Below are 13524 nucleotides of genomic sequence, written 5' to 3'. Positions count from 1 at the left end.
CCTCAGCCATGACCTCATTCTGATACAGGAGATTTTTAGATTGCTTCCCCAGGGTGGCCTAGGCTGGAATGTCTCATCTGCCAGCCCTTAAGTGTGTCTGCAGGGTGTGCATGTGGGTTGGGGACCCAGAGCTCTCGTTGAACCTCCCATTACAGTTCTTTCAGCATTTACTCTAGTTCTGCCAGTGCCACGTGTACTCTGTGACTTGCCCTGTGCAAGGATTGTGTTTTGCTGCCCTTCATCATCCACACCCACCTCACTGTGACTTGCATGACAAACCAGGACTTCCCTGTCGGCCAAAGACTGGTGAGGGAATGGCTGTGGGTGGCTGGGAGGTGAGGGAAGAGGAGCGTGCCCTCTGTCAGTGCTGCTCTCTGCAGAGCCTGCTGGTTCCATGATTAGGGGTGTCTACAGCCCTGATGGGCCCTGTAACTGCACAAGCTGTGTCTTCATACCCCAAGAGTGTGGCTGCCTTGTTGGAAGTCGCCGCTGAGGCTGGGTTGGCCATTTCTTAGTTTGTTGTGGTACTAGCGGTGAGCTGGTGTCCTTAAGTTCTTGTATTATCAGGAGCCAGTCTCCGCGGTGGTAAATCACTGGCTTTTGTGGGTTTGTGCCAGTAGCTGCTGGTGATGTTGGCACAGCAGCACGTTACATTTTGGGAATAAGTGAGTTTAGAATGAATTCCACCTGACTGAGGGTTTTTTTTTTTAAGAGGCAGTTTTATGGAAAATAGGAAAAAGTAAAACTTGAGGGAGTGTTACAGAAATCTGATTATCTGTAGCAGGAGTCTCCTGTTGTGCACATCAAGTGCTGCAGTGTGCTCTTTATAGCATTTTTAAACTTTCTAAACTTTTTTCTAGAAATTTTGTGTAATTAGGACTTTGAGCATGTCTGTGCAATCTGGTGCAAGCAAGGCACAAGCTCACCTTGCCTCTATTCCACCTTGTTTAGTTTGCGTCTGTTCAAGAGATGATGCTCTTCTTACTGCAGGCATTTATCTTCTTCCCTATATACTGACAAGTATAGAAGTGTGGGGACTTCAACAGTTATACTTACTGTCTGTCCAGTTGCAAGATTTTTATTTTTGTGTCATTTAGAGAAAACAAGCCTGAATACAAGCCATCCTTCCAACCTTTTATGTAGAACAGTAAATATTTTCAAGTTCTTTTGATACCATCCTTATCTGAGAGTTCTGCTAAATGTTGGATAAAAAGCAATTAATTCAAATTCAGATTAACTTTGTTCTTTGTAAAGAAAGTCAATGACTTTATTACTGCAAACCTAATATCACACAGAATAAGGAAAAAACATACTGAATTAATTCAGTAAATACTTCACGAGGTGTTTTATAGCATCTGTAAACATTTCTGTGTGTTTTGCAAAATAAATATTCACAAATGCTGCTGTTTCTAGTTCCTAATTTAGTGTCTATATTACAAAACTACCTAGAAATTCAGCTGGGGTTGGGGTTCTGTTACACTGGTCAGTACAGGCAGCCCCCAGACTAACGAACTGCTGCTTGCATGCAGAGCACTCTCACTGTGGGTAGTTTGACTTGCACACGGGTGCTTCCTGGTGCTGTGTCACGATTTGCTTTCACACCTTGTAATTTAGCACAAGTATTTTAAGATGGGGAGATGAGTAACTGTCTCTCTCCAAAATAGACTATGATTCTTGTTGCTTGTTGGGGATTTTTTCCAAAGGTGTTGATCTGGTGTTGGTACCAGTTCTCTTTTTAAACATGGTCTTTGCTTTTTCATTATAAGATTCTAAAGAAAACTGCATTTGTCATATTATTAAAGTTAAGAAAAGTTTTTATTTCTAAAAAAAATAATTCAAAAAAAGGTCAACAGTGGGTCTAGTAGGTAAGTATTCAAAAAGACACAGAAGAAGAGCCAGATTAAGGTTCTTGCAGTGTCACAGATTGAGGAGACTTCCGACACCTCACTGAGGTTTAACGCTCAGGGGAACGATAAAGGCAGTTCAGCTAGTTGTGGCCAGAAGCAGTTCTAAGACAGGCTGGCAAGTAGGGATCCAAAGTGATTAATTGACCAGGAAATACTTAACAGAAGAAGTGTGACTTAACCAGATGTTTGTGTGTAGGGAATATAATAATTCTGTGCAAAACCCTGCATTCCTGCAGATTAAAGGGCATGGGCAGAATTAGATATTGTTAATTGTCACAAGATAAGTAAAACTTTTAACTGCCCACAGTGTACATAGAGGATTGCCCTTTCCCTTTCGAGAAGCACTTTTCTATGTATTTAAACACTGACATTATCTCTCCTTGCAGCCCTTGCCTCCCCAGGATAAACAAGCTCAGTGAATCCAGGCTTTCCCCACAGGACAGATTTTATAGATGTTCTCTGGAGTGGCTGAACTATTTGCTATAAAATTGTTAAGCTCTAAGTAGTTGTTTTCAGTTTGTGTTACTTAATTTGGAAGAAAGATTTATATACCCAGAAGCTTGCCTGTTATTCCCAACTATCTCAGTTGGTCTAATAAAAGCTATTGCCTCATTTCACAAACCTTTATCTCATTTAGAGACTTATGTCATCACCAGTACAGCAGCACTTGCTCTTACTGCCGGTGCCATAGACTTTGTCCTGTCCTCTTGACGCTTCCTGTCGCTCCCAGTTTGTGCCTCACCGTCTCTGGTTTGTCTCATCATGCTCATGTGTGTTTCTGTACGTGTGTCCTGAGTTTTGAAGTTCAGAAGATGCTCGTGACTTTGTCAAGCTGCTTTCTTATTATTCTTCTGCAATAGAATTGTTAGACTTGTCCCTTAATACTATTTCTCTATGGATTGCAAGTTTGTGGGGTTTTGTTTTTTTTCATTAGGATCTTTGAGAATTTTGAATGTCAAATGAAGGATAGAAGTTAGCATTTGGGCTAGATGCATTTGATATCAAAATATGCCTTTTGTTTATACTGATGTATAACTTTTCATGTTTTAGGATCTGTGGATGGAACGGAAAGCTGAGGAGCTGAACGTTTTATCGAAGGCCTATGTGTAGACCCTGATGCTTGAATGAGTGCAGAATGAAAATGCTTCCTGGAGTGGGTGTGTTTGGAACTGGCAGCACTGCCCGGGTACTGGTACCCTTGCTGAGAGCAGAAGGCTTCTCCATTGAAGCGCTTTGGGGGAAGACTGAAGAGGAAGCCAAACAACTGGCAGAGGAAATGAACATCTCCTTCTACACGAGTCGGACTGATGATGTCTTGCTGCACCAGGATGTAGATTTGGTTTGCATCAATATCCCTCCACCACTAACTCGACAAATTGCTGTGAAGGCTCTAGGTACCTTTTTATCTTTGGAGTTGGACCAAAAATCCATAGCTCACTGGCAGATTGAAATTTGAAGCTGTTACCCCTGCACAGCTCTGGTTGCACCAACGTGCAAGTGCAGTGCTAAAGATTTTGTGTACAATTGGTAGCACCATCTGTGAGAAAGGTTACCTAGATTTTTTGTGAAAATACTGTTTATAGTTGTTTATAGCTTTGCAAGTCTTGAACCAATTGGGCTAAAATATTTCACGTCGTCTTCAGACTGATCTTTTAATGAAAATGGGCTGTTTCAGAGATGATGATGATAAGGGCATAAAATGTTTTTCTGCCCATTTAAAAACAAAACAAAAAACCCCAAACAATTTTAGTTGTTTAATTCACTTCAAATCTTCCTGTGTTCTGCAATAGGAAACTGAGATTTCCCTGGGGTGGAGGGGTTGCAGCTCTGCTTTCTGTTTTCCCCACAAATAAAACCAAACTTGAAAGTTAAAAGCCTCTGAAAAAAATGTTTGCATGCACTCAGTAGAATCTTGGGAGCTAGAACCTAAATGCTCTGCAGATGCTGTTCTTGGCCAGCGTGCTCTGACCCTGGCTACTGCCTGGAGCTCTGTTTGGACATCCATGTCTGTAGCAGGCTGGTATGATCCTGGGTGCAGACTTGCTGGAGAAATCCTTCCACCTGATGCAGGAGGGTAGATGCTGGGAGAGGATAAGATGTTGAGGACAGCAGGAGGAATCCAACAAGATGGGCTGGAGAAAAGGGATGACACCCCGAACTGGTTGGGCGGGGAGGTGGGAGCCAACTGCCTGGGCATCCTGATGTTTCTTAATTCTTCAGCATGTGTCTTTGTAATGTTAATGTCTTCTCACGTAGTACAGCATGGGTGTGAGTTTACATGTAATTCTGCAAATAACAAGTAGGATATTTTTAGTGTGTTTACAGGAGATCCACATGAGTTAATGTTAGGATGGGTAGTATCTTAAACCATGTAAGCCAGAGTGATTTGTTGTTCTTAGCTTCTTTGCGCTACAGTATTTATTTTGGAAGTTAACAACTCCCTGCAGAAACACTTGCAATGCCACTTAGATAAGCAGAGAGAGATTTCAGGCTTTTTTTCTTTTTTCACATTGTTAGATTTGTTTACTTTGTTATAGTACTGTCCTTTGAATTTAAGGTATTCTGATTTTTGAGTATTTGAACTGTAGATTAGAATTTATCTCCTTAAATATGCTAAAATTTCTTTTAAACACTTGTTAGGTAACAAGTGTTTCACTAGTTCTCCTGGCTCTTGATGATCAAGTGGGCTAAAAGAAGAGGATTGAACCTTCTCTGGTGAATTATTAACTAAAATGGACAGATTCTTTCATCAAAGGTTGGGACCCCATAAGATGGCATTATCCAGAGCAGGAAAGGAGGGTAAAGCTTGTGCAGAAGTACAGAGGTGATATGTATGCTTGACTGAAAGTATAGAGAACTGGAAAGGTGAAAAAAGCTGGGGGAATGAATGGATGAAGTAGTAAAGGGTAGTTCATTCTTCACTTCTGTCTGTCCTGAAATGTTCTGATTTGTAAACTGATGCAGGCATCTCAGACTCAATGTGATGCTCACCTTGTCTTTCAGCTTTCTAGGTTCATCCCAATGGTATTCACAGATCTGCTACCAAGTATGTCATGACATATTTTAAGGCAGTGTTGGATGGCTTGCTGTGATTGAGCATTCTGAAGGAATACAAAATCAGAGTAGGGCCAAAGATGGCAAGTATGTTTTTTCTGAAAGTTCGGATTGTTACAGTGATGTTTATAGTTGGAGAATTATTGGCTATGAGTTGTATACGATAGATTGATGTTTACTAGCCAAGAGACTGGACTTTAGGAAAGATCAGATGTGGTGCAGTGATAGTGGTCTTGTGTGTTTTGTTTTGTTGGGCTTGGTTTGTTTGTTTTGAAGTGTTTACACTTTTATTACTTATTTTTATAATTTTTTATACTTTTTTCTTTTTTTTTAAATTTAAAACACGCTTACATTTTTATTTCTGGCAGAGAGGAGAGAGAGACACACATTTTTTCCAGGCAGTGCAATTAGTTTGCACAGATTTCTTACTGACAGACATCCATAAACAAGCCTAGGTACAGCTTCGGCATGATAAGGACAAAGCAGTAACACAGGATTGAGTTCATGAACCAGACAGATCAAAGCCCAGAGGGTAATTCAAATTAAAATAATCTTACAGTTTTATCTCCACAACAGGCAAAGCAAGAAGCTATGCTAAAATTTGTACCTCTTTTGATCTCTGGGGGAACTAAAGATATTTTGTGAAATTAATGTGTTGTGGTTCATGTCCTACAGTTAAAATGCATCCACCTTTGCATTATGTGAGCACAGAGCAGAGTTAACCAGCTGGAGTGGAATGTTTGGGATGCTTGTGTGTGAAGTGAAGTTTAGGGAGGCAGAACATGAGAAGTCCTCAGAGTAAAATTTCTTCAGGATGCTAAAGATAATGGTGCTGCATGTACTGAGCCCGGCTATCCAATGGATGGTTTGCAGAGTGGCTGTAGATGAACCTTTTACTTTTCTCTCTTGGTTTATACTGGTTGAATACTTTGTTTAAGAAATCTTTACAACATATTGTTTGATTCCCTGATTTTGTGGAGTCCCTACAAATTATAGCACATGTATGTTAATTATGAAGGAAGGAGTCAGAAAGGGATCTATCACTGTTTTGTCTTGTGACAAGTCCAGATTTCCTGTTCTTGAAACAGGATGAACAAGCATGCTGTGAGTGCTTTTTGCATATTGTGCTTCCCATCCCTGTAACCAGTAGCACGGAGAGCTTTTCAAACCATAGGCAAACAAGAAACGAAATGAAGGAGTGTGTTTTGGAATGAGCATTCGTTCATTGGGAGGCTCCCAAAGCAAGTACATCTGAAACAGGCAGTTACCGGGGAACCTCAGACACTCCCAGCATCTTATAGTGGACAAAGCAATGGTCTGGGTTGTTTCAACAGCACCCAGCTGTACATCTTCCTTGGTGCAACCTCAGGTGTCTGATATTATTCAGGGGAGTAAAGAACAGGTGCTTCAGTTCAATGGACATATTTACATGGGATAGATTTAGTAGTTAGCATTGTAACATTATTTTGCTGATTAAGGATGCCAGTTAAACTAGGACACCAGAGTGAAAAGAGTAGGCATATTTTACTGGGGATAACTAAATCTAACAGAGTAATACAGAAAGCATGCAGTAAGAAAAGACAAAATTAAAGCAACAAATAGGAAAATACAGGGTAACGCCTCAAATCATTACCACCAGAGAGAGAGGGAACAGCGATTAAGAAAGATCCATCCCTACTTGCACCCATTCCCATCACCCAGATCCGCAGGCGCTGGGCAGCCCTGGTTACAGCAAGGGTTTGGAGAGCCTGTCCCGGCGAGTGGGAAATCCTGCACGGTGCCTCCACACGTAGCTGAGGCATCCAATGTCGCTGCAAATGGGTCCAGCCTTATATACTAAAAATCAGCAAGCCAGAATAGCTGGCATCTTTGTTTTGAGCGGAAAATTTCTGGTTTCATCCTGTTTGATTCCACCCAAAGCCTGGCCGGGGCAGGGGGATGAACCAAGGAAGTTTCTAACAAGGCTGAACATTTGGGTTCTCAGCCTTGGCTGAGAAAGGAAAGTTGGATACATTCTCTCCGCCTTTCATCCTCACTACTGATTATATTCTGTCTAAGCTGCATCTTTCACTAGTGAGTTTACATATTTTGTTAATGACTGCATGCTAAATTAGCACCCTCGGCTCAGGGCCTGTTGCTCAGGCTTCAATACTTCCACTTTTTACGTCAGAATAGGTGGTTTGTTATAACTTAGTACAATACCCACTAGCACAATGGTTATCAGTTATAAAATATAGAGGATTCATCTATAGGTCAACTCTGGCTTGGGCCTGTTGTCCAAGCCTTAGCACTTCACTGGTGCGGTGAGAGGCACAGCTGGGGATTTTAGCTGTTGATGGGCAGCTGTGTCTGTGATAGCCAGACAGAGAAACAACCCAGGGGGTGAAGCGGGGGCTGTTGTGGTGAGAAGACTGTCCCAGCCCAGCCTGCTTCTTGCACTGCCTGGGCAGGCTGTATGGCTGCTGGGCCAGCTCTGTGCACGGGTGTCTTGTTTGCTGCGTTTGCTCACCTGCATGTTCTACCCAGACACAGGACAGCGGGACCTCTTGCCATCCAGGCTGCTCAGTGAGACATGAAGGACCTCCTGGACAGAGCAGTGGGCCAGGAGTGGTCTCAGTGGCCTTCTCATGACCTGCTGGTTTGCACCAGCCTGAGGCTGGGAGGAGACCCCAAGCTCACGTGCATTGCTGATTGTGGAGTGATGCTCTCGTGTCTGGGGTGCATTTCTCACATCTTTTAACACACACTCCCCCTCCCAAGGCCTCACCAGGCTCTAGGGTCCCTTCTCCTTCCTCCTGCCCACACTGGCACCTTCCCTACCTGGAAGGAGTGGGCTGGGTGGTCCTGGCAATTGCTGGGGCTTGTGTCCCTTCCCAGCACCTGTGATAGCTCTGGGCAGCATCCAGCAGGTAGCATGAGAAAGCAACAAGTTTTCTGTGCTTGTATTTTATTAACCAGAGCTGTAAAATACTTCATGTATGGCAAGTTCTGGATGTGGCATGGGTAAGCAGCTACAAGGGAAGCCAGTGTCTCAGTACTAATGGACAGTGTGGATCTGACTAGAGATGTACTAGAGATGTAGGATTCTGTTAGGAGAAAACAGTCTAGTTTATTCTGATGTCCGATAAGTCTTGGCTTGCCTGTTGGTTTTTGATTGCTTCCATAGGATGTGAACACACTTTAAATCTGGTATTTCATTGAATGTAGCCATGATTTGGTTGTATTACATTAATGAGAGTCAAAAGACCTCCATTTAAATGTTTCGTTTATTTACTAAATCAGGAATTGGTTTGAGAATTCTTGGTATCTAGCAGATAATTTTGCCCCTGAGCATGGAAGTTAAACAGTTTAAGATCTCCTGGCAGTAGTGACCTTTTATTCTCTTTTTTCCCTCCCTCTTCCTGCAACAGCCAATTGAATAGCTGTAAATAGGAGGACTTCAGTGGAGCTATGGTCTGCAGGAGCTGTTGTGCTCTCTGCAGATGGGGTTTACGCCGGCACAGAGAAGACCCTGAGGCATGTTGTTAGGACAGCCTGCAATGAGCCTCATCACAGGCCTCTGCCCTTGCTTGCTGCCTCTGAGGTGGGGAAACCCCACTCCACAGCTCCACCTCTTTTCTTCCAGGCATGCAGCCCCTTCGGTGGGTTTAGACCCACCTGTGAGCTGATTTAACCTGCCCGCTTGGAAAGAGGAACCTCCCTTTTCTGCCCTGGGCTCAGCTGGTGAGCTGAACAGGCTCACAGTGGGCTCTGAGGAACACCAGAGCTGTGTGGTGGCTCTTATGTCTCCTAGCTGGTAGGGACCTTAGCAGAAAATTTTGCAGCAGTGATTTAAGAAAACAATATGGTACAAAGTTCAGGTTATTCATTATCAAAATAATAATAGTGCTATGAGATGAGGGTTGCAAGTTGCTCTGCCTCAGAAAACAGAAGGCATGGCTGTTATGTTGGTAAGGGACCTCATAGCCATCTCCAGCTCGGCCCTTGTCCTTGCTGCAGGGCCATCTATGTGCACTTAGGGACAGCAGGGGGGATGTCCCACTGCAGGATTATCCCAGAGGTGTTATGGTGTGCCCAGGTTTCTGTCTTGGCACTCCAGCAGCACTCAGTGGGCTGTGCCAAAGCTGTCAGTGCACTGCATTGACTGCCATCCCAAAACAAAGGCGGCAGTCGGGTATAGCTCCTCAGGTAGCTCAGCCTACGCTGGCAAAAGGAGCACAGTGCTGATGTGAGGCTGAGTGGGCAGCAGAGCCAGGGCAGCCCACTGGGATCCACTGCCTGCCCTGGGCAGCATGGGTCCTCATCTTTGGCTCTTGGTCCCCCACTGCAGGGACCCAGTGCCTTTTTCATGGACACTGCAGGTCCTTAAAGAGCCAACTTGGGGCAATAACCTGCCATAAAAAGAGCCAACATGAGTGAATATTCCCATGCTGGGTTTGTACTCTGAGCCAGCTCCTGTACCACCAAACACATGAAGGGTGATGGGCTTGTGCAATGGTTGAATAGCACCAGCAGAGCACTGCCTGCAGAGCTGTGCTCCTTGTGTACACAGACTGAGAGTCGCTTTTCCTTTCTGCAAACTTGAAGAACTGCAGATCTGCTTAGGATCCCGTGAAGATCCTTATGCTTTTTTTTTTTTTTTTGCTTGTATTTCACTGTAACCTGGCTTGAGGTAAGTGTCATCTAAACAAGAAGGTGGATGAAGCAGTCACTGAACCATCTCAAGATGCTTCAGCTAGCCCTGCAGAATATGGAACAGAGCATTGTGCCTTGTCTCAGCGGCAGGACTGGGGACTGGGGAGTCAGAAATGGTCTCTGACATGGGGTGGGGGGGTTACCAGTGGGCAGCCAGGTTGATCGCAGGAAGTTTGACCTCGCCCTTTGTTCATTAAAGGTTCTTTTGACTCTATTTAGAGGATTTCTCTGGATAAGACCACTACAATTTGTAGTCCTGTAATTTTCTGACTGGGCTTTGCTTGTGTGTATTAGAAGTACAGGTTCTGAGTTTTCTCTAGCTGTTGTTGTCTCCTGGCTGAGGTGGGCACAGCGATGTGTCACGGGACCTTGCTGGCCCCTGGACCGCTGAGGTGGTTCCCGAAAGGCTTTGCTCGCTGCAGCCAGGAGGTGGAGTGCTAAGAGCAGGAGCCGCAGTGTGGGACCCGGCTTCCCCTCGTGTGCAAGAGACCAATCGAAGCACTTGGGCTGGTAGCTTCTTATCAGGGAGTCAATTAAAAGCTGCTCTGAGCAGGGAGCACGGTCTGCTCCTGGGTGAGGAGAAGCTTTCAGAGAGTGCCTACCACCGTGTGCAGCAATTCTGCAATTCTGAGGCAGAAACTGTAGCATGATGTGACTGACCTTCAGGTCTGACATCACCACTTAATGTCTGGAGACTTCTAGGTATACCCCTGGATGTTACGTTGAGAAATGTTTAGATAAGTATTTTATCAGAATAGACATATGTGGAAGAGTTAAGGCATTCCATGAAAAAAGGATGAAGATGAGGAAAGAGGGAATACCAGCAAAGCACCAAATATAGGAATTTGGTTAAAATTTGTACTGGGATGCTCTTTTGTATTACTTCATTTCTGCTTTAAAGATAAAAAATAAATTTCTGACTGCCCACATTGATTCAGGCTGAACACAAGATAAAGTGCATCAGCAGCAATGGAAATGCAGTGGGTCAGCTTCTGAGTGCAGCTCTCATTTGTGGAACTCGGTCACCTTTGCAGTCTAATTGTACAAGCAGGCTGTACGTGAAGACCAAAACCTTTTGCTTTCCAATTAATGATGCTTTTAAAACATTTAACCTACCAAAATATTATTTATAGTTCTTGTATTCTGTACACAAACCAATGAGTATCTTGTATGTCCTATTAAAATATTAAATTCATAGTGATGGCAGAATACAAAGTGAAAATCAAATCTCTTCGCTCACCTCTTCCCTGCAGGGTATGTGACAGGTTTTTTTCCTCTGGTTATACAGGCATTCAAATAACTTTATAGCTACAACATGCAAATTGTATCTTATTTTGATGCCATTTGGCCATTTATCTTTCATCATGTAAAAATCTAAAAATCCTCTCTTTATTTGGAGCCTGTCTTTGTGGGAGTTTGTCAGCTCTGCAACCAGAGCATCTTGGAAGCAGCTTTGAGCTTTCCTATTTTAGTTCCCAGACGTTTACCTTTGAAGTTGCAGCAGGAAAGTCTGACTCTTAAAAACCCCACTTCTTGACAACCTTTGGGGCAACTGAGCATGTTTCACTTGTGTGTGCTATGTATGTATATATATTTTTTTTCCATTTGTGCTGCAGGAATAGGGAAGAATGTGATCTGTGAGAAAGCTGCTACCTCTGTGGATGCCTTCAGGATGGTCACAGCTGCCAGGTATTACCCCAAGCTGATGAGCATCGTTGGCAATGTTCTCCGTTTCCTGCCTGCCTTTGTGAAGATGAAGCAGTTGATAGAAGAACACTATGTGGGCAATGTGATGATCTGTGACGTACGAGTTTATGGGGGCAGCCTGCTTAGCCACAAGTACAACTGGATTTGTGACGAGCTGATGGGAGGAGGCGGTCTGCATACGATGGGAACCTACATTATCGACCTCCTAACACACCTCATCAGCAGGAGAGCAGAGAAGGTCCATGGTTTGCTGAAGACTTTTGTGAAGCAGAACACAGCTATAAGCGGGATCCGCCATGTCACTAGCGATGACTTCTGCTTCTTCCAGATGCTGATGAGCGAAGGTGTCTGTTGCACTGTGACTCTCAACTTCAACATGCCTGGATCATTCATCCATGAAGTCATGATTGTTGGGTCTGCTGGTCGCCTCATAGCTCGTGGGACAGACTTGTATGGGCAGAAAAACACCGCGCTCCAAGAAGAACTACTGTTTACAGACTCTCTGACTGTCAACAAGGGCCTTTTGGATAAGGGATTTAAAGACATCCCGCTGCTTTACCTAAAAGGAATGGTGTACATGGTGCAGGCACTGCGGCAATCTTTCCAAGACCAGGAAGACCGTCGGACATGGGATCATAAACCTGTCTCTATGGCAGCCTCCTTTGAAGATGGTCTGTACATGCAAAGTGTAGTAGAGGCCATCAAGAAATCCAGCAGGTCAGGGGAGTGGGAGGCTGTGGAGGTGATGACTGAGGAACCAGATGCCAATCAAAACCTCTGCGAGGCACTTCAAAGAAATAACTTATGAGCATTCCTGCTTTGGAAGATAGGACAATTAACACTTCTGGCTGTAAAGTAAAAAAACCTCTGTTTTTAAGATATGTAGATTCTTATTTAATAACCTTTGGTTTTTATAAATGTGTAAAGTATGTCATGTTCTGATAGGAACTGTTCTGATTTAAATTGTTTAAAGAGTTTAAAATGTTTCTGTTTTTGCAAATGTTTTTGTCTTGGAGACTGGTAGGAAAACTTGAATTGCCCTTTGCACTTGCAGTAGATGAAGTAAAGCATGGGATCTCTGCCATTGCATGGCTTGGAAATGGGACACAACCCCTGTTGTACAGGTTGCTTATTTTACCAATTTTAACATGAGAGCATGTAGAGCAAGATCAGGGAGTATCTGTTGTTCAGATGCCTTTTCCTTCTCTCTTAGGGACTGATTTAAGTTTTATTCCTCAGTTTGTAAAAATTTATAAAAGAGTTTAGTGATGTAACAGGTCTCTAAACTCCTATAGGACAAAAAGTAGAGGAACGGATTAAAGCTTGTAACATAAGGATCAGCTGTTTGACTTCCTGCACATGGCAGATACTTTCAGATTCATTTGAACTGGCACTTCATTTAAATGATGCTATGAATTCTCTGTTGATGATGTCTTGGCAGGAAGATCTTCAGGAAGTCTGGTGATTTGTGCTGTTCTTCCATATCTGTAGACATTATTCCTTCTACTCAAGGGGCTGCCTGCATCCAGCAGCTCCTTTCCATAAGCTCTGTCCGTCGTTTGTGTTTACTGCCTGGCAGCACTGGTGCTGTGTCTGCGGGGCCATGTTCTCATTTCTGTGACTGTTAATAAATGCCTTCCAGGGTCATGGGATCTCCACCATGTCATGGATAAAGAAGTTGTACAGCATTAACCTTCTGGGGACCTGAAGATGGAAGTAAGGAGGTATTTCCAACCTCTTGCAGCTCTCTTTAACGTGCTGGCTGGGTAACTGTCACACTACACACATCCTGATAGCTGAGAGAACGGGGACTGAACTGTCATGGGTAAGTCTGCTCTCAATCTCAAACACTGGATATCAACCCTCTGGCCCTGCCCATACTCACACCCTCCTGCAGCTGGTGTCCAGTGGAGAGATCTGGTGGCAGTTCATTGTGTTTGGGAAATGTTTCTCTCTGAGGCAGGTATGTGGAAGGGATAATCCAATTTTACTATGTTTATTTTGTGTACTTGAAAGGGTTTTTTTAAATGTATTTCCCACTCAATTGTAACCCTGTATTTATGTCTGTTAACATGCAAACTGCTGTTTCATAAGCTGGTCCTTCCTGAAAAATACCGTTTTCTACAGAAATAAAAAGTTGTGTTTGTTGAGGGCATTCTTT

At 43.6% G+C, this 13524-nt stretch overlaps 1 protein-coding gene across 1 annotated transcript; it reads left to right on the top strand.

Moving 5' to 3' along the window:
- The first annotated feature begins 2961 nt into the window (after positions 1 to 2961).
- On the top strand, positions 2962 to 13524 carry GFOD2 (glucose-fructose oxidoreductase domain containing 2). Its single transcript, XM_026856780.1, has 2 exons — positions 2962 to 3301; positions 11273 to 13524. Exons 1-2 carry the CDS (start codon positions 3043 to 3045, stop codon positions 12169 to 12171), a joined length of 1158 nt encoding a protein of 385 aa, XP_026712581.1. The 5' UTR covers positions 2962 to 3042; the 3' UTR covers positions 12172 to 13524.

The sequence above is a fragment of the Athene cunicularia genome (genome assembly GCF_003259725.1).
Source record: "Athene cunicularia isolate RWA chromosome 11 unlocalized genomic scaffold, athCun1 chr11_part1, whole genome shotgun sequence".
Taxonomy (NCBI): Eukaryota; Metazoa; Chordata; class Aves; order Strigiformes; family Strigidae; genus Athene; species Athene cunicularia.
This window is presented reverse-complemented; position numbering and strand designations above follow the sequence as displayed.

What these genes read in the sequence shown, in the direction of transcription:
- GFOD2 (XM_026856780.1), top strand. Translation starts at nt 3,043, where the DNA reads ATGAAAATGCTTCCTGGAGTGGGTGTGTTTGGAACTGGCAGCACTGCC. An exon ending in AATTGCTGTGAAGGCTCTAG is followed by an intron (nt 3,302 to 11,272) that starts GTACCTTTTTAT and finishes TTTGTGCTGCAG; the next exon opens with GAATAGGGAAGAATGTGATC.